Below are 22,530 nucleotides of genomic sequence, written 5' to 3'. Positions count from 1 at the left end.
CGAGAACTTAAAGAGCAAGAGGAAGTGAAAGGAAAGTTAGGGCGAGGAAACAGATAAAAGAAATCACTCATGAGGAAGAATCAGCAGAAAACTCCAGGCAATATGAACAACCGGTCCAGAACAACCCCGCCAAGGGACCGGGAGGCAACTACTGCACAGGATTCCACATATAAAGAAATGTTAGGAATGACAGAAAGGGAATTTAGAATACACATGTTGAAAACAATGAAAGAAATGATGGGAACAATGAAGGAAACTGCTAATAAAGTGGAAAATAACCAAAAGGAAATCGAAAAACAGAATCAAATAAGAGATGAACGATATGAAGAATATAAAAAGGATATAGCAGAGCTGAAGGAAATGAAACAGTCAATCAGGGAACTTAAAGATGCAATGGAAAGTATCAGCAACAGGTTAGACCATGCAGAAGAAAGAATTTCAGAGGTGGAAGACAAAGTTTTTGAGATAACTCAGATAGTAAAAGAGGCAGAAAAGAAGAGAGAGAAAGCAGAACGTTCCCTTTCAGAATTATGGGACTTTATGAAGCGTTCCAACATACGAGTTATAGGAATTCCAGAAGGGGAAGAAGAATGCCCCAGAGGAATGGAAGCCATACTAGAGAATATTATAAAAGAAAATTTCCCAAATATCACCAAAGATTCTGACACACTGCTCTCAGAGGGCTATCGGACCCCAGGTCGCCTCAACTCTAACCGAGCTTCTCCAAGACACATTGTGATGAACCTGTCCAAAGTCAAGACAAAAGAAAAGATTCTGTAAGCTGCCAGGAGTAAGCGCCAGTTGACCTACAGGGGCAAATCCATCAGAGTGACCGCAGATTTCTCTAATGAAACTTTCCTAGCAAGAAGAAAATGGTCATCTACCTTTAATCTACTTAAACAGAACAATTTCCAGCCCAGAATTCTGTACCCTGCTAAGCTAAGCTTCAAAATTGATGGAGAAATCAAATCATTTACGGATATACAAACATTGAGGAAATTCGCCACAACAAGACCAGCCCTACAGGAAATACTTCAACCTGTTCTGCACACTGACCACCACAATGGATCAGCAGCAAAGTAAGAACTCAGAAATTAAAGGACAGAACCTAACCTCCACACTGATGCAAAAGATAAAACTAAGCAATGGACTCTCACAAAATAAGACGAATAGAATACTACCACACTTATCAATTATCTCAGTAAATGTTAATGGCTTGAATTCCCCACTGAAGAGACATAGGTTGGCTGACTGGATTAAAAAACACAAGCCATCCATTTCCTGTCTGCAAGAAACACACCTGGCTTCAAAAGACAAATTAAAGCTCCGAGTCAAGGGTTGGAAGACAATTTTTCAGGCAAATGGAATTCAGAAGAAAAGAGGAGTTGCAATCTTATTTTCAGATACATGTGGATTTAAAGCAAATATAGTCAAAAAAGACAAAGATGGTCACTTTATATTGGTCAAGGGAAAAATACAACAAGAAGACATTTCAATTCTAAATATTTATGCACCCAACTTAAATGCTCCCAGATTCTTGAAACAGACCTTACTCAGTCTGAGCAATATGATATCTGATAATACCATAATAACAGGGGACCTTAACACTACTCTTACAGAGCTGGACAGATCCTCTAAACAGAAATTAAACAAGGATATAAGAGATTTAAATGAGACCATAGAACAACTGTGCTTGATAGATGCATATAGAACACTCCATCCCAAAGATAAAGAGTATACATTCTTCTCATCACCCCATGGAACATTCTCAAAAATTGATCATATCCTGGGACACAAAACAAATATCAACAGAATCAAAAGAATTGAAATTTTACCTTGTATCTTCTCAGACCATAAGGCACTAAAGGTGGAACTCAACTCTAACAAAAATGCTCGACCCCACCCAAAGGCATGGAAACTAAAGAATCTTCTGTTGAATAACAGATGGGTGCAGGAAGAAATAAAACAGGAAATCATTAACTTCCTTGAGCATAACAACAATGAAGACACAAGCTACCAAAACCTGTGGGATATTGCAAAAGCAGTTTTGAGAGGAAAATTCAGTGCTTTAGATGCCTACATTCGAAAAACAGAAAGAGAGCACATCAACAATCTCACAGAAGATCTTATGGAATTGGAAAAAGAAGAACAATCTAAGCCTAAACTCAGTAGAAGAAAAGAAATATCCAAAATCAAATCAGACATCAATGAAATTGAAACAAAAGAATCATTCAGAAAATTAATGAAACAAGGAGTTGGTTTTTTGAAAAGATAAATAAAATAGATACACATTGGCCAGACTAACGAGGAATAGAAAAGTAAAATCTCTAGTAACCTCAATCAGAAATGATAAAGGGGAAATAACAACTGATCCCACAGGGATACAAGAGATCATCTCTGAATACTACCAGAAACTCTATACCCAGAAATTTGACAATGTGAAGGAAATGGATCAATATTTGGAAACACACCCTCTTCCTAGACTCAGCCAGGAAGAAATAGGGCTCCTGCACAGACCAATTTCAAGCACTGAGATCAAAGAAACAATAAAAAATCTTCCAACCAAAAAATGCCCTGGTCCAGATGGCTTCACTCCAGAATTCTATCAAACCTTCAAGGAACAGCTTATTCCTATACTGCAGAAATTATTCCAAAAAATTGAGGAAGAAGGAATCTTCCCCAACACATTCTATGAAGCAAACATCACCCTGATACCAAAACCAGGAAAAGACCCAAACAAAAAGGAGAATTTCAGACCAATCTCACTCATGAACATAGATGCAAAAATTCTCAACAAAATCCTAGCCAATAGATTACAGCTCATCATCAAAAAAGTCATTCATCATGATCAAGTAGGCTTCATCCCAGGGATGCAAGGCTGGTTTAACATACGCAAGTCCATAAACATTATCCACCATATTAACAGAGGCAAAAATAAAGATCACATGATCCTCTCAATAGATGCAGAAAAAGCATTTGATAAAATCCAGCATCCTTTTCTAATTACAATACTGAAGAGTATACGCATAGGTGGCACATTTCTAAAACTGATTGAAGCTATCTATGACAAACCCACAGCCAATATTTTACTGAATGGAGTAAAACTCAAAGCTTTTCCTCTTAGAACTGGAACCAGACAAGGTTGTCCTCTGTCACCTTTACTATTCAACATAGTGCTGGAAGTTCTAGCCAATACAATTAGGCAAGACAAGGAAATAAAGGGAATCCAAATGGGAGCAGAGGAGGTCAAACTCTCCCTCTTTGCTGACGACATGATCTTATACTTAGAGAACCCCAAAGACTCAACCACAAGACTCCTAGAAGTCATCAAAAAATACAGTAATGTTTCAGGATATAAAATCAATGTCCACAAGTCAGTAGCCTTTGTGTACATCAATAACAGTCAAGATGAGAAGCTAATTAAGGACAGAACTCCCTTCACCATAGTTTCAAAGAAAATGAAATACCTAGGAATATACCTAACGAAGGAGGTGAAGGACCTCTATAAAGAAAACTATGAAATCCTCAGAAAGGAAATAGCAGAGGATATTAACAAATGGAAGAACATACCATGGATGGGAAGAATCAACATTGTTAAAATGTCTATACTTCCCAAAGCAATCTACCTATTCAATGCCATTCCTATCAAAATACCAACATCGTACTTTCAAGATTTGGAAAAAATGATTCTGCGTTTTGTATAGGACCGGAAAAAAACCTGTATAGCTGAGGCAGTTCTCTGTAACAAAAATAAAGCTGGGGGCATCAGCATACCAGCTTTTAGTCTGTACTACAAAGCCATAGTGCTCAAGACAGCATGGTACTGGCACAAAAACAGAGACATAGATACTTGGAATCGAATTGAAAACCAAGAAATGAAACTAACATCTTACAACCATCTAATCTTTGATAAACCAAACAAGAACATACCTTGGGGGAAAGACTCCCTATTCAATAAATGGTGTTGGGAGAACTGGATGTCTACATGTAAAAGACTGAAACTGGACCCACACCTTTCTCCACTCACAAAAATTGATTCAAGATGGATAAAGGACTTAAATTTAAGGCATGAAACAATAAAAATCCTCCAAGAAAGCATAGGAAAAACACTGGAAGATATTGGCCTGGGGAAAGACTTCATGAAGAAGATTGCCATGGCAATTGCAACAACAACAAAAATAAACAAATGGGACTTCATTAAACTGAAAAGCTTCTGTACAGCTAAGGAGACAATAACCAAAGCAAAGAGACAACCTACAGAATAGGAAAGGATATTTGCATATTTTCAATCAGACAAAAGCTTGATAACTAGGATCTATAGAGAACTCAAATTAATCCACATGAAAAAAGCCAACAATCCCATATATCAATGGGCAAGAGACATGAATAGAACTTTCTCTAAAGACGATAGACAAATGGCTAACAAACACATGAAAAAATGTTCATCATCTCTATATATTAGAGAAATGCAAATCAAAACAACCCTGAGATATCATCTAACCCCAGTGAGAATGGCCCTCATCACAAAATCTCAAAACTGCAGATGCTGGCGTGGATGTGGAGAGAAGGGAACACTTTTACACTGCTGGTGGGACTGCAAACTAGTACAACCTTTCTGGAAGGAAGTATGGAGAAACCTCAAAGCACTCAAGCTAGACCTCCCATTTGATCCTGCAATCCCATTACTGGGCATCTACCCAGAAGGAAAAAAATCCTTTTATCACAAGGACACTTGTACTAGACTGTTTATTGCAGCTCAATTTACAATCGCCAAAATGTGGAAACTGCCTACATGCCCACCAACCCAGGAATGGATTAACAAGCTGTGGTATATGTATACCATGGAATACTACTCAGCCATTTAAAAAAATGGAGACTTTACATCCTTCGTATTAAGCTGGATGGGAGTGGAAGACATTATTCTTAGTAAAGCATCACAAGAATGGAGAAGCATGAATCCTATGTACTCAATTTTGATATGAGGACAATTAATGACAATTATGGTTATGGGGGGGGGAACAGAAAGAGGGAAGGAGGGATGGGACTGGGGCCTTGGTGTGTGTCACACTTTATGGGGGCAAGACATGATTGCAAGAGGGACTTTACCTAACAATTGCAATCAGTGTAACCTGGCTTATTGTACCCTCAATGAATCCCCAACAATAAAAAAAAAAAAAATTTAAAAAAAAAAAAGAAAGAGGAAAAGCATAAAGTTAAATACAACCGTATGTCCTAAATATCTATGCCAAAATACTTGAAAAGACATGATTAAAAATGATTATATTCACAGAACCAAGCTTTTCACCTCAGTGGTTTCTGATGTGCAAATGGTAGAAATTAATGACACTATTAGTAAACTTGCTAAGTTATTTTTAAAAAGAGTAAAAAGGGAAATCTTTGAAATCGGAGAACTGCAACACAAGAAATAAAAGGTATCACAAAATTTAAAACTCCCAATAAGTTTATAATACACTTAAAACAACTTTTCAATAAACAATACAGTATTAAAAACTTCTTTGAGTCCATGAAAAGTTATATTAGATCACACATACATATGATTTCCCACTGAGATTACAAAACAGGACCCTCTTATGACTTGTATGATCACAAAAGCCCTTCAAGTTTGCCTAATAAATATGTTAATATAAACAGATGTGTAGGCCAGGTGCGGTGTCTCACACCTGTTATCCTGGCACTCTGGGAGACCAAGGTGGGTGGATTGCTTGAGTTTGAGACCAGCCTGAGCAAAAGCAAGACCCTGTCTCTACTAAAAATAGAAAAACTGAGGCAAGAGTATCACTTGAGCCTGAGTTGAAGGTCGCCATGAGCTATGACGCCACAGCACTCTACCCAGGGTGACAGCTTGAGACTGTCTCCACCCCCCAAAAAATGATGCATCTTGTAAAATTTAAAAGATGACAGAAGTGTCTAAACTTTCCCTTTTAGCATTTTTACTAAAATACATTTACAGACAATAAAATTCACCCATTTAAAGTGGAAAATACAATGGTTTTTAGCATTGTTTACATATATGTGTAACCATAATTACAATCTAAGTTTAAAACATTTTTATCACTCCCCAAAAGAAACCCATAATCTAAACAGTCACTCTCCACTTCCAACCCCACACATCCTACTTAGCCCTAGGTAACCACAAATCTACGTTCTGTCTATACAGATTTGCCTATTCTGGACATTCAATATTAATGGCCTATTTTACTTACCATAATGTTTCCAAGGTTCATCCATGTTACAGTTTGTATTAACATTTCATTCCACTTTAATTGCTAAATATTGAGCCATTATACAGTATAACTCATTTTGTTCATCTGTTCATCAGTTGGGCATTTGGCCTTCTACTTCATAGCTACTATAAATGCTGCTGCTATGAATTATGAATATACATGAGCAGGTTTTTATATGGACATGTTTTCCTTTCTTTTGGATATATTCCTGAAGACTTTCTTAGTTTCAAAAAATTTCTGATCCTATTTGATATAACACTCAGTCTCCAGCTACTTTTTCCCAAGGCTGTTTCAGGCAAGTGGAGCTGGGAGGTAGGGCTTACTTCTTGCTCCCAGTTTCAAATGGTGGGACAGATGCATGTCATTTAAAAAATATTAATAGATACAATAACTAAGAAAATGCCATGAAGGCTACGTTTAACAGTTTGATGAGAATATTTCAGATTGTATATGAAACCAGCACATTGTACCCCTTGATTGCACTAATGTACACAGCTATGATTTAACAATAAAATAACTAAGAAAATGCTGTGAAGGCTATGTTAACCAGTTTGATGAAAAATATTTCAAATTGTATATAAAACCAGCAGTTTGTACCCTGTGATTGCATTAATAAAAAATATACATTAAGGTTCTGTGAAAAAAAAAATATTAATAGAGAGAAAGTATTAAAAAGAACCATATGGAAATTCTGGAGTTGAAAGGCAGAGTAACTGAAATCAAAAATTCACTAGAGGGGCTCAATGACAGATGTGATCTGGCAGAAGAACAACAAACTTGAAGATAGATTGATAGAGATTGTGCAATATGAAGAACAGAAAGAAAAATGAATGGTGCCTCACAGAAATGCAGGAAATTACGCATACCAATTAATCGTACCAAGTCTAGACAGGCTGAATAACCTTTTCTGAAATGCTTGGGACTAAAGGTTTCAGATTTCAAATTTTTTCAAATTTGTTATATGTGTATTTACTGATTCAGCATCCCAAATCAAAATATCCAAAATCTGAAATGCTCCAATCAGCATATCCTTTGAGCATCTTGTCAGTACTCAAAAAAGTTTTTAATATGGGAGTATTTCAGATTTCCAAATTTAGGATGCTCATCCCAAATTTAAAAATACTTGCTTGCTGCTCTCTTTTCTTTTCTTAGTTTCTTTAAAAGTCATGCAATTAGCCAGGCACAGTAGCTCACACCTGTAATCCTAGCACTGAGAGGCTAAAGCAAGAGTAACTCTTGAGTTCAATAGTTCAAGAACACTCTGAGCAAGAACGACACCAGAGCCTACTAAAATTAGAAAAAATTAGCTTGGTGGTGCTCGCCTGTAGTCTCAGCTACTCAGGGGGCTGAGGCAGGATAATCACTTGAGCCCAGGAGTTTAAGGTTGCTGTGAGCCTAGGAGATAGAGCAAGACTCTGTCAAAAAAAAAGAAGAAGTCCATACAATTACATAAAGTGATAATTGTAGCCTCAGATTATTGGGTTTGTATCATTCACAGAGGTAATGTGTATAATCATACCACATAAAAAGAAGAAAAAGGAACAGAACTATAGAAGAGTAACATTTCTGTATCTCACAGGAATTATTTAATAAATCAGTATAAATCTGAAGCTGACTTTAATTAGGTTAAGATGTATATGTTAAGCCCTAGAACAATCACTGAAAGACCCTGAAAAAGATATACTGAAAAGATCATTAAGGAAGTTAAAATGCTATGTTACAAAGTATTACGTAGGCTCAGCGCCCACCCGTAGACCAGTGGGTAGGGTGCCAGCCACAAACACCAGGGCTGGAGGGTTCAAATCTGGCCAGGTACTGCTAAACAACGACAACTACAACAACAAAAAAAAATAGCCAGGCACTGTTGTGGGTGCCTGTAGTTCCAGTTTCTTGGGAGGCTGATGCAAGAGAATCACTTAAGCCCAAGAGTTTGAGGTTGCTGTGAGCTGTGATACCACAGCACTCTACCAAGGGCAACTTAGTGAGAAGTTGGAGAAGGGGAGGTAAGGGTGGCAGATATAATTCCAACCACAGGAACAGTAACATTAAATGTGAATGGAGTAAACAATCAAATGAAAAGACAATAACTGAGACTGAACTTTTTTTCAATGACATATTTTTCTTGTATTTTTTCTTTCATTTACTTATTTTTAATTTCAGATTAATATGAGGGTAGAAATGTTGAGGTTACATTGTTTTCAATTCTAAGGTAAAGTTCAAGTTCTAGTTGAGCCCTTCTTCACCCAGGGGACATGCTGAACACCCTCATGTTGTGCACATTAGGCGAGATCCTGCCAATCATCCTCCCTCCTCTCCCCTCGCCCTTGCTAGACTATACTTGGATGTTTTTCTTTTGTGTTCGTGCACATATGTGTGTGTGTGCACTCGCATGCGTGTGGTTTGTGTATTTGGTTTAATATTAGTATTGTGTACATTGGATACTTTTTTCTCATTGTTAAGATACTTTACTAAGAATGAGTTTCAACTCCATCCAGGTCAAAATAAATGGTGTGAAGTCTCCACCTTTTCTTATGGCTGAATATAGGTACTCCATGGTATACATATACCATAGTTTGTTAATCCATTCACGGGTTGATGGGTACTTGAGTTGCTTCCACATCTTGGCAATGAACATAAGCAATGAAGTGAGCTGCAATAAACAGTCTGGTGCAAATGTCCTTGTGGTAAAATGATTTTTGTTCTTCTGGGTAGATACCTAATAATGGGATTGCAGGATCAAATGGAAGGTCGACTTTTCTTTGAGAATTCTCCATACTTCTTTCCATAGAGGTTGTGTTAGTTCGCAATCCCACCAGCAGTCCAAAAGTGTTCCCTTCTCTCCACATCCACACTAGCATCTGCAGATTCGGGATTTGTGGTATAGGCTAATCTCACTGCGGTTAGGTGATATCTCAAGAGTCGTTTTGATTTGCATTTCTCTTATGGTTAGGGATGATGAGCATTTTTTCATGAGTGTCTTGCTCATTCATCTGTAATCTTCAGAGAAGTTTCTGTTCAAGTCTCTTGCCGACTTATAAATGAGATTATTTATTCTTTTTTTTTGCAGTTTTTGGCCAGGACCAGGCTTGAGCCCACTACCCCTGGTATATGGGGCCAGCACCCTACTCCTTGAGCCACAGGCACCGCCCAATTATTCTTTTCTTGTTAATTAATTTGAGTTCTCTAGTTATGAGCCCTTGGTCAGATTTATAGCATGCAAATACCTTCTCCCATTCTGAAGGATGTCTGTTTGCTTTAGCTGTGGTACCCTTAGCTATGCAGAGCCCTTTTAGCTTTATCATGTCCCATTTATTTATTTTTGGTGTTGCTACAATTGCCAAGGGAATCTTCTTCATAAAAATCTTTTCCCAGGCCAATTTTGTCAAGCACTGTCTCTACACTCTCTTCTGAAATTTTTACTGTTTCATGTCTTAAATTTCAGTCTTTTATCCAGCGAGAGTCAATTTTTGTCAATGGTGAAAGGTGTGGGTCCAATTTCAGCTGAGAATGGATTTTTAAAAAGATCCAACTATATGCTGTCTATAGGAAACACAATTTAAATTCAGAAATACAACTAGACTGACAGAAAAACGTGTCATTTAAACAGCAACCACAAGAAATCTAGACTGACTATATACTAATATCAAACAAAACAGACTTTAAGCAGAACTATTACTAGATAAAAGGAGGGACATTTTAAACTGATAAACTATTAGACACAACAATTATTAAATAAATATATACCTAATATAGACACGAAAATATAAAGAAATGAAGAAATAGATAATTCAACAATAGTAGTTGGAGACATCAATACCTCACTTTCAATCACAGACCTAACTACTAAGCCTAAGATCAACAAGGAAAGAAAAGACTTGTACAACACTATAAACCAACTGGACCCAAAAGACTAGTCCACTGAACAACAGCAGAACATACTATTTATTTATTTCTAGTGCAATCTCCATACTAGCCAGACCATAAAACAAACTGGAACAAATTATTAAGACTGAAATAATACAAAATACATTCTCCAACCACAGAGTGAAATAAGAGACCAGTAAGAAATAAATTTGGGAAGCTCATAATATGTGGAAATTAAACACACTCCTAAATAATCAACGGGTCAATGAAAAAAAATCAATACGGAAATGAAACAAGAGTTTGATAAGATGGAAAGGAAGACACACTACACCAATATTTACCAAATGCAGCTAAAGCAATGCCTAGAAATTTATAACAGTAAATACTTAAAAAAAATCTCAACTCAAATAATCTAACTTTCTACCTTAAGCTACTCGAAAAAGCAGCTATTGGGGGGGAAAAAAACTAAATATAAAGTAAGCAGAAGGAAGGAATCAACAGACAGAGGTGAAATTAATGAGATACAGAATAGGAAAATGGAGAAAAACCAATGAAACCAAAAGGTGGTTTTCGGAGAAGATCAAGAAAATTAACTAACTTTTAGCCAAAGTGACCAAGAAAAGGAGAGAGAACACTCAAATTATTAGAATCAGAAATGAAATAGGGAATATTACTACTGATCTTACAAAAATGAAAAGAATTATAAAGGAATGAATAAGTGTATGGTAATAAATTATACAACTTCAATAAATTAGACAAATTCCTATAAAGACATAAATTATTGAAACTAAGTCAAGAAGACACTCTCAATTACTAATTCAAATTAGTAATCAGTAATCCAAAAATTACTGAGAAAGAAAAGCCCAAGCCCAAATTATTTCACTGCTAAATCCTACCAGACACTTAAAGAATATCCATTCTTCACAAACTCTTTCAAATGAAAAGAAACATTTCCCAACCCATTCTGTAAGGTGTTATATTACCTCAATACCATAAAAGAGGTCACAAGAAAATGACAGATCAATATCTCTTATGAATATGGATGCAAAAATCCTAAACAAAATACTATTAAACCAAATCTAGCAATATATAATAATAATAATGATACAGAATAGGTGACACGCCAGCCAGCTCAAACTGCGGCCACAGCTGGGGGGGTAGGCAGGGGGTCCTGTAGGAGGCTCCAGTAGCCCAAGGGGCAAGACTCTCCTGGCACTTGTGGCTGAACAGGAAACACTCCCCATTTCCTAGGCCTGGTCAATTTCATGTAAGTTTTCCAGGCCTGAATGAAAGGGATTGTAGCCATTCATTAACAGAATTCTGGCTAAATGTAACATGAGAGGACCCATGCTCTGCACAACAAGAGTTCAGGGTGCCCCATGAGGCTAAATGTTAACAACTGAGTTGAGTTGGGGGGGAACAATTGAGTTCCGGCTAAATCCAGGGGTCCTCAAACTGCGGCCCACTGGGCCACATGAGGCAGTGTGATTGTATTTGTTCCCATTTTGTTTTTTTACTTCAAAATAAGACATGTGCAGTGTGCATAGGAATCTGTTCATAGTTATTCTTTTTTAAACTATAGTCTGTCCCTCCAATGGTCTGAAGAACAGTGAACTGGCCCCCTCTTTAAAAAGTTTGAGGACCCCTGAGCCCGGGGAGAGACAGAGAGAGCTCCCCGCTCCCCCTTCTTACCTTCCCCCACCCACACCTCCACCCCGTTCTCGCTGCCAGGAGCTTTAGTGTTTTTGTAGTCTTGTCTTTTCTGTAAATAAATCCTGTCTTACCACTGATCTGTGGTTCTTCAAATCACCGAGACCAAGAACCCACTGAAGATGAAATTCCAGTATCAATTAGACACCATAAGCAAGCAAAGTTTATCCCAGGAATGAAAGGGAATTTTAGCAACCAAAATCAATTAAATGTAATACAACATATTAGCAGAATAAAAAATAACGACATGGACAACTCAATAGATGGAAAAAAAGCATTTGACAAATCCAACATCCAATATAATCTAGACACTCAACACATAAGAAATAGAAGGGAAATTCCTCAAACTAAAGAAACTATCTATAAAAACAAAGCCCCATTTAATATAATTAAAGGAGAAAGACTGAATGCTTCCCCCTAAGATCAAAAACAAGATAAAGATTTGTGCTCTTATCACTTCTATTCAGCATTATACTGAAGGTTCTAGCCTAGGCGAAATAATAATAATAATAATAATAATAAAAGGTATCTAGACTGGAAAATAAATAAAACAATCTGCAGATGATATGATTTTGCATGTAGAAAATGCTAATGAATCCACTAACAAACTAATAGTACTTGAAAAGTTAGTTTAGTAAGGTTGCAGAATACATTAACTGTATTTGTATATACTTGCAATGAATAATCAAAAAGAAAATTAAGAAAACAATTCCATTTATAATATCAAAAAGAATGAAATAGGACTAATTCTGGTTAATTTTTCTTATTTTTTGTAGAGTTGGGGTATCATCATGTTACCCAGAGTTGGACTCAAGCAATTCTCTTATTATGGCATCTCAAGGTGCTGGGATTACAAAAGATTAGATCCATAGTAATAAAGTGAGTACTTACTACATCCTTATAAATTACTTAGCATAATCTCATTTAATCCTTGCAACAAGCTTATGAACATGCTTTTATTATTCCCACTATATAGCTAAGGACATTAGGCATTGAGAATTACAAAGTCACAGAACTATAATGGTAAGGAGTAGAACAAGGACTGAAATCCAGATCTGAAATACTTCAAAAATCATGCATTTAAATCAGTATGCTATGTTGTACGCATATTTATAACAAAATCCCATTTAACTACAGCAATTTAGCCTGATAAGTTTTTAATAAGCCATAATTCTTACATTTCTTTGCTTACTTTATTATAATGGGTTTGCTTTCCTTAAATTCCTGTAAAAATTGCCTATTGAAGGAGGTAGGCCAGTCTTCTAGATAAAAGTTCAAATGATTTTAAAAGGCATGAAAAAACCAAATTATCTCTCCAGCCACCCTATTCCCCTCACCATTCTGCCCCAGACCTATTGCTAGTTCCAAGCCATAATGTAACCCTGTGCTCCACTCATATTGAAAAACAGGCAGCTTAATGATGAGGCAAACATGGCTCTTTTTCACTTATAAGTGACCCCAACCCCACATACTATTCATTTAGCAAGGCAACTCCCTCTCCTCCTCCTTTCCCCAACTTGACCTGGAATTTTATTTAATCCTACCAACTTTCAAAGACCACTTTAGGTATAGCTTTTCTGGGGAAGTTTTCAGCCTGACCTTGTATATATTTCTCTTGCATTTACTTCAATCATAGAATTTATCATACTATAGTATAACAGTCTATTATTATTTGTGTCCGTAAGTGTACCAGCAAAATACCTAGCAACCAGAATTTTTAAAAGGCTATTGAGATGGGAGAAAAGCAAGTTTGATATGGTTACTTAAAAAGCAGTTTATAGAGTTGACTGCAACTAAGTATACATCAGTAGTGTAATTAAAAACTATGAGTTTGGACAGCACCTGTGGCTCAAAGAAGTAGGGAGCCAGCCCCATATGCCAGAGGTGGCAAGTTCAAACCCAGCCCCGGCCAAAAACTGCAAAAAAAAAAAAAAGAGAGAGAGTTTGAATACCTATGTTATTCAACTTGACATCTGATGACAAAAAGTTATGTGAATTGAGTATAGGCATTCACCTTGTGAATTAAGTATAGGCAGTCCCCCAGGTTATGAACAAGATAGGTAATTTATTTATTAGCTATAATGGCTTCTATGCATGTGAGTTATAAGTTAAGGCGGATGTTTGTAACTCAGGGACTGTTAGATCATTCAATATGAAACATCCGATTTCAAATCAAAAGCCTAGCTTATTATATCCCAAACAAGAAGCAGTACAATTAAACAAAGTATACTCCTAAACTATGGATACCATCTTAATGGTAGCTTGTTTATGCCAGCAGCAAAAAAGCCTAGAGAGCGAATGGTGATCAAATTACTAACGGCATTTTCCACAACTTATTAAGAACTGAATATTTTTCCTTGCAAGAAGTAGACAAAAGAACTAGTCAGTTGGTGTAAGGTCTGGTGATTAGAGTTTCCAAGTCCAAGTTATGAAGTTGAACAGTGCTGTCTGGGCAACATGTGGTCAAATATTGTCTTGCAAGAGCATTGGCCTATCTCTATTGACCAATCTCGGCTGCTTAATCACAAGCATCCTCATCATTCATTCCATTCAGACGGCTACAGTAGATATCTGCTGTAATTGACTAATCAGGTTTCATGATATTGTACTGGATAATACCAGTGCTGGACCACCCAACAGATAACCATTAGCTTTTTTTGATGAATGTTCAGTTTTGGACTGCATTTTGGCACTTTATTTAGTCATTGTGTTGAACACTTGTGACTGTTCAATTTTCATTACATGTAACAATATGGTGTCGAGATGTTCAGCTTTATGTTGTGACAGCAAAGAAAGGAAAGCTTTGAGACACTTTCTCTTCTGATGTTCATGTAATTCATGTAGAACCTATCTATCCATCCTCTTTTGCCAATTCATTTCAAATAGTCCAGTATTGTTGGAATAGTAATGTCAAACCTTGCTGCTAATTCATGAATAGATTCAGATGGATTCATTTCCACTGCAGCTTTCTGTAGCAACCATATAGCCTATGGCTAGGAGGAGTGAGAGTTATAAGAAATACCTGTATAGCTCACTAATGGAACACCTTGGTGGAAAGGGCATGGAGAGGGATTTAGTTCTAACAAGCATGAGCGCTCACGAGATGAGAGCAGTGATGAATTGGCAGTCTCTACACCTGTGGTGTTGAGAGGCACGAGATCAGCCGTATATTAGGCTGGAGGAGCAGGCAGTCCGGAGCATGTGCATTCTATCACGGACCTGCTTACTCTGACTCTGTCTCCTCTTCTGCCTGCAGAACACCAGCACGGCGTCTCTCTGCTGAAGATTACCAAGCTCTACTAAAGACTAAGATCTATCTATTCTAAGAAGACTGCTTTACTCTAAGACACTCTTTCTCTTTCCAGCTAAAGTAGATAGCCCTCAGGCACCTAAGAGAAACTGTACCTGAGCAAGGTAACTTAGCGGTACACCTCCAGAACCTAGTTAACCCAGCCGGAGACCTGGCTAGTCCTGGGCCCTGACAAGAGGTGTCAGGAATGAGATGTGACAGCTTTCGGTTCACCATTATTCACGTTAGTCTCAAGGTCATCACCATAGCTCATTTTCAAGATTAAAATAACCAGAGCAAAATCTGTCAAACCATCAGCATATTGTGAGTTCATTAGGCACATCCTTCCCAAACACTTTGTTGATATTTTGAGCTGTCTATGCTGCATTAGTTCCATGATGAAACTCATATTTGAAAATAACACAGATTTTTTACATATCCATGGTTTCACAAAAATTGCTCTAGAAATTTTCTGAAGCCAAAACGTGTTTAAAAGAATGAGGATGTACCTTCACAATAAAAATAAAACAAGAACTGTCAAAGTGAAATGTTAGAAATATCAACTGTCAAAGTAGTAAAGAAATCAAACGTTTCATACTTAATAACCTAAGAACTCAGGGATTGCCTATAATGAGTTCTTCTGCTAATCTACAAATATTTTCTGGTTTTAACTTATTTCTCTGAATTTAAGGGATGTCCCTCTCCCATTCTAAGAATTTAAAAACAAGCGCATGATAATCACCTTATCCATACAATTCACTATATTTACATAACTGTTAATTTGTAAATTATAAAGAAAAAAGTTAATTTTTTTTCTACCTATACAGGAATTGAATGTTTTGGATGAGATTATGAACTACATTCTAATCCACCCTGGATTAAGTAACCAAGCAAGACATTACTTGCATAGTGAAAAATAAATAGACTAACAGAGGTTTAAAATATATAAGAATCAAGAGAATTTTAGATTCTACTTCTTCTAAAAATCAAATAGTAATTAACTTTGTAAAATTTATAATTATAGAAAGATAATATGATAATGTTTAATGGTCCTTTCCCCTGATAATTCTGGAAAGATTAAAGAATATTATACTATAAAATGTTAAACCCAATGAATCCCCAACAATAAAAAAAAAAAAAAAAAAAAGAAATGTAATGTTCACCCTAAAAAAAAAAAAAAAAAAAAATGTTAAACCATTTTAAAACTTGGTAACCAATTTTCCTAAAATTCTTTAGAAGTTCCAAAAGAAAAATATAAACAAAAAGATCAAGCTGTCTAGAAATATAAAAAAGCAAAATTACTGTAAGAGGAAGTTTAATCAGATGTTCTCGCAATAAAAACTATAAAAAGTACTAAATTAAAACTTTTCACATCACCATTTCTTAAATATACAAAAATGTCTTTCAAAGATCTGATATCACAATTTGACGTTTTTAACAAAACTGAGTCCATTAACCTGTATTTTTTCATAATAAATATGCAGTTATATTTACCTTCAGATCCCATGATGAAGTGATGGATATCAGGGCCTGTTGACATACGAGGTCCTTGACAGCTTTTTTCTATTATACCTCTAGGTGTTACCATTTTTATATGAACCACCTGTTTGATACAATACATGATGTAAAATCTAGACATCTGTCATTAAATGTGTATATGTACATTCACATATATTTACATAAAACACTAGTTTTTAAGTATAAGATCAAGTGATAAATTGTGATGCTCTTAGTAATTCTTAGGCCAAAGGTAAATTTGTATATAACCTTAAAAGAGGGAAAACACATTCTAAGATTGCACACCTCTTGATTTAAATTGGTTTAGGCATATTCTTCATCTTAAGAATACGAAAACACATTTTTTAAAGCAATTCTAGTGCAATCCATATGGTAAGGAACTAAAGGACTTAAAAAATAAGCAATGATTTTACCTTAAAAGGTCCATTCGTTCATTTATTTCACAATATTTATAAAATACTATTATTCATGTCAGGCACTGGTCTAGATGCTCAGAATTAAGAAGAAATTTATTCTTGCCTTTTCTCCACTTTCAACCCCATTTAGTGGAAAGAGTGAAAAGAATTAAATATCAATTACAATCAGGTCAAATTTGGGATGAAGAAACAGAAATAATGACTAACTGAAAGAGAAGGAGAGTGACATACGATCCATCACACAAGTGAGAAATTAAGTATATTGGGGAAGGAGGATCACTCTAAAAAATAGATCTTGGGATCTGAATCAGTAATGGTTAGGTAAAAATCCAAAATTATCTTTTGAATGGATTCTTCACAAATAACAAGTATATTTATCATGAAGGAAATAAAGGACATCAATAAGCAATTCACAAAAAAAGAAATAAAAATCACCAAGTTTATATTCACTAATACAAAAATACAGAAATATAAAATTAAAAGACAAAAATACAAAGGTTCAGTAAAATACAAAGGTTCTCGTAGTGCTAGAGGGAATGTCAATTGGTATTTGTTCAGTGCACTCTCAAAATAATTCAAAACGTGAACAAAATGTGATGATACAGATCATTCCTTCAGCTTTAGACTTCTGCTTCTGATCTTATCTACAACTTGGGTGAATGGCTAATATAGCAGTCATATGGAGTCGTTGAATTTATCTTTTAAAATTGAATATATAAAACAAATAAGTTTTTTTCAAAGATGGGGAGAGTCAAGGTGCATTTAGCTTGATGGGGCCTGAAGGATGCTCTTGGGCTGAAGGAAATATTATGAATATCCATGGGCATTTGCTTTGCACTACAGTATATGCATTTGCCAAAATATGTTAAATAAAAACCAGCAAAAATATAGACATTTCATTGCATACATGACAAAATGATATAATAAATGAAAATTATAAAGTTGGAAAAATGACCTATGTAAAGGTCCGTAAAAAAAAATTAAATTTAATATTAGCCCTGGCTTTTAGTCTTGACTATGCACTTTAATTCTTATCTTAGTAAGCATGGTATGAGTTTTATTTTATTTATCTGAAAAGAAATGCTTAAAATAATAACAGTAACTATAGGTGACAGGTTACTGTAAAATATTAGAGTGTATGTGGGTGTCCAGTAAAATATCTGTTTGAATAGAGCAGGTTCTTAATTAGAGAAAAAAGTGGATATTATGAAGAAAAAAAACTAGGAGAGAAATTCTTCTTTTATCAAATTCCCATTCCTTTAACAAAAAGGCAAAGATATTTAGTAATTTGATATAACATACGGTAGAAATCAAACCTAATTAGCTTTTATTCTGAGTTTTGATTTCAAGGATCAAGCTTACATTATGTATTAAAGGCTATTACACATTAAATAATTTAATTATAATCAAAGTATATAAAAAATCTGTACTAAAGACATATTCACTAAATTAAGAAGTATTTGAGTTGGACTATAGTTAGAATTCCCTTAAAATAACCATGAAAACAAGTAGGGACTAGAAGTTAGGATGAAAAGTTAATCTCATTATACACCAAAAAAACTCAAGATTTCTGAATTTTAAGATGTTAAAAATTTAGACTAAGTAATTACCTTTAGCTTTTGTTAAACAGTGGGAAAAAGGCTGAGTATCATTATTTAGTCTACTTTATGAACTATATTAAATACATTAACACATTCTTGATTTACTTTTTTCATGAGTTCCACTGCAGCCACATAGATTAAAAGAATATCAACTTTGGTAAAGTTTTCATGAATACAGTGTAATTAAGACAGTTTAAGAGGATACTATATACTGCAAAGAAATGTACAAATAAAATGTGCTAATTATTAATGCAAATAAGTACATTAGGATGCATACTTTACGATTTGTGTCCCTTAAATGTCTTTAAAAATTATTATATCATACACTTTAGCATGGCTGAATATAGCAGTCTATAAGGCATTTGCCAAACACTGACAAAGTTCTTAATAATCCAATGGCAAAAGGATCAAATTTTCTACCCTGAAATGGAATTTAGTTATTTTTAATTGCAAAAGAAAATGTGTTCTTCTAAATTTCCTCAATAAAAAAAAATAAATAAGATAATGTAAAAATTTTAAAGTGTTCATAGTATATTCAAAAGTTTTTAATCATTGGGTGTTAACTATAAAGAACCAATATATTTCATTAAAGATCTGATATTCAGATCGAGGGAGGGTGAATGGTGGGATCATACCTATGGTGCATAATGCAAGGGTACATGTCAGATTAGTATAGAGTATAAATGTTTTAACACAATAATTAAGTGAATGAGATGAGTATATTTTAACCAGTGTGATGTAAGCATTCCAAATTCTATATGAAATCAGCACAATGTACCCCATAAATGCATTAATATATATATGATCTATGTTTATTATTTAATAAAAAAAATTTTTTTTAATCTGATATTCTTATCAACAAAGAAAATTGATTAAAATTTTGAAACTTTAGATTTGAAAAGCAAAGCTAAGCAGCTCTGGGAATAATGTTAGGAACATCTGTTTAATAGTTTCATAAATTAAAGTTCTTTAACTATCATCAAAATATTGAAAATAAGAGAAATAGCATTTATGAAGCACCCACTACACACCATTTTATGTTCTTTACTCCTTATAATTCTATGCAGCTAATATCATGACTTAAGAGGAAACTGAAATTTAGAAAGGTGAACCAATTTACAGAAAGTCAAATTGCTAATTACTGGAAAAGCTACAAATGGAACAAATGATACCTAATTCCTACCTAAGGACCCCATATTAAAATCTCATCACGCTAACTCCCAGCAAACTGGGATCACACGAGCTAAAACAAAATGGTGTGCACCAAAAACACTGCAGGTGATACCATTATTAGAACAATGAGGCTCTTCAGTTTTAAATCAAAAAAATATTTTAAGAAATAGGTAAAATCTTTCATGGCAACAGAGCAGCAATGATGAGATCATGTAAATAAATGGACTAAAATCTTCAGACCTCCCCCAAGGATACTGAAATCCATGGATATCAAGTCCTTTATAAAAAATTATGTAGCACTTGCATATAACCTATACATATCCTTCCATATACTTTAAATCCTTTCTAGATTGCTTGTAATACCTAATACAATGTAAACACTATGTAAGTAGTTGTCATACTATATTTTTTGTATTATGCTTTATTATTGTTGTTTTTAATTCAAATATTTTGAGTCATGGTTGAATCCACAGACACAGAACCGGTGGATATGGAGGGCTGACTTTATTTTATAAGTCAGATGAAATGTCTACTATGCTTAAATAGTAGTCACCTGGGGCATCTTAAGTAACGAGCACAGTTGTGTCTTTTAATTACTTCTACTATACATATACAATATTATTACGTATAGGTTATTATGAAAGTTCTGAGTTACACAAAAATCAAGAAATGTAAAATCCGCACCAACAAAAACAAATGAAACCCTCCCAGCAACACCAATAAGCCAAGCAAATTGAAACTTACACAGGTGAATCAGAAAGGGTGTGGTTGACAGTGTTTCTTACAAGTGAAATAATAGACCATAACACAGTCTGTCTCAAAACTTTCATAGTGATTTGCATAATCCTTTAAAGGAGTAAACTTATGATGACATCTACCATCCAATTCTTAATTTTTAAAGTCTTTTAATAACTTCATTATAATCTCTATATACTATTATAAAATAACTAGAAAAATTTACCAGGTCCTCAATATTGCCATAGATATTCTTCTTCATGCCTGATGCCCGAGTAGATACCCATCCTCCCACAGTGCTGAATTCCAGAGAATCTGGTTCATGACCTGTACAATAACCACTTTCTTTAAGCTGTAAAACAAAAATGTAACACGTTACCAGTCAAAATGGTCCCATTTCACACAGCACTCCTCCCATTTTAAAATTTCGATATGTCAATGATATTTAAATTCATTTAAACCTTTATAGCAAAGCAAATACTTTTCACGTACTAGTCCTAAAAAAAATTTTAACCTTTTGCCTACTGGAAAACTTGACAAAACTAAAAAATGTAGGACAAAAGCCAGGTAGTTGTTCACTAGACAATCTTACTCTTTACATCCTTTTATTTTAAAGCAAGCTGTCCCCCATCACTTTTTTTTCTACAAAGAGACAATTTAAATACTCGTGGAGATCAGATTATCCTTAAATAACTGCCAAATTCACCCAAACACTTTCAATAAATTAAGTACTTAATCTCTTGTGCTCCCTATCCTAATGTAATATGCAGCAGGCCTGCAGAAATTCCAAGCAAATTGCCTGTACTTAATTCTCTCAAGGAGTCATGTGTTTTAATGTACAGCCATCTGGCCAAGTTTCCTACACGTAATACCATCATTTACTTGTGATGCAGATCATGCATTCCTGTACACTAAATAGTCGCTTGTTTCTCATTTTTCTAGATTAGCTTGCCTTTGCCATCTGCACAGCACCTGAGGTTGAATGGATGCCCTTTACTGCACAACACCAAAGCCACTGCTCTGAAATCATTTTAAAGGCTCAGCCACCTCCTGTCAAATGATACAGACAACACCATCTGCATATTCACTGTCTACTGCACTCAAGCCCATCAATCTGTGCTGACCATTCTGATAATCATCCAGGTTAGCAACTGTTCTATTTTTCAAGTAAGCCATGCAGAAGAGTAGAATGTGTCAGCTATATTTGTACCTGTGTGTTTAAGTATGTGTCAAAGTTGTGATCCAAAATTTGAAAGTCTCTTAGGTTAAATATAATTTATTTAGTTATCCATACTAGCAATGCAAATCTTTTCAATTCTGCTACCAGAAAAACAAAATTTGAAAAGATATCAATTACATCAATTATTACATAAGGGTTTTTTCCACTAAATATTCAATATATATATTTAATTTTAAGAGGTTAATAACCACTCACAAATAAGTAGCTTAAGTACTTGGTTACACAGGTTAAAATGAAGATTATCAGGCTTACATTGTATTTCTTTCTTTACTCCACCCCCAAACAAAATAATATGTATTATTATTTTCTCTCAAAACACTACTGCTACTCAATTTTATGCAATTAAGAGAAGAGACATTCATGGAACTCCAAAGTGCTAGGCACTGAACAAAGAATTTTCACACGTTCAAATGACAAACCTCCACACACTACCTACACAAAAGTAGATCATTAAGTATACACTTAAACTATTTCTATCAGCATATCCAATACTAGATACGTTATTAATGTCTCATGTCTCTCTAATAGGGATGCTTTTTCATTACTTTCTCCCCTTACCAGTAGCTACTATGTATGTGTCAGTAATTGTGCCAAGCAATAAAGATATATATTTTTGAAAAGATATTCCTTGGGCGGTGCCTGTGGTTCAACGGAGTAGGGCGCCAGCCCCATATGCCAGAGGTGGTGGGTTCAAACCCATCCCCAGCAAAAAATTGCAAAAAAAAAAAAATTCCTTATG

General features: G+C 35.0%; 1 protein-coding gene across 1 annotated transcript in view; it reads right to left on the bottom strand.

Moving 5' to 3' along the window:
* Positions 1-22,530, bottom strand: part of AGPS (alkylglycerone phosphate synthase) — a 145,347-nt gene that overhangs the window by 67,488 nt on the left and 55,329 nt on the right. The window contains exons 9-10 of the mRNA XM_053597450.1: positions 20,778-20,903; positions 16,603-16,711 (exon numbers count right to left, since the gene is read on the bottom strand). Coding sequence (XP_053453425.1) covers positions 16,603-16,711; positions 20,778-20,903 — 235 coding nt within the window. The remainder of the gene's footprint in view (positions 1-16,602; positions 16,712-20,777; positions 20,904-22,530) is intronic.

Source organism: Nycticebus coucang, chromosome 7 (genome assembly GCF_027406575.1).
Source record: "Nycticebus coucang isolate mNycCou1 chromosome 7, mNycCou1.pri, whole genome shotgun sequence".
Taxonomy (NCBI): domain Eukaryota; kingdom Metazoa; phylum Chordata; class Mammalia; order Primates; family Lorisidae; genus Nycticebus; species Nycticebus coucang.
The sequence above is the reverse complement of the archived record's forward strand: the minus strand, read 5'-3'. Positions and strand labels throughout refer to the sequence as shown.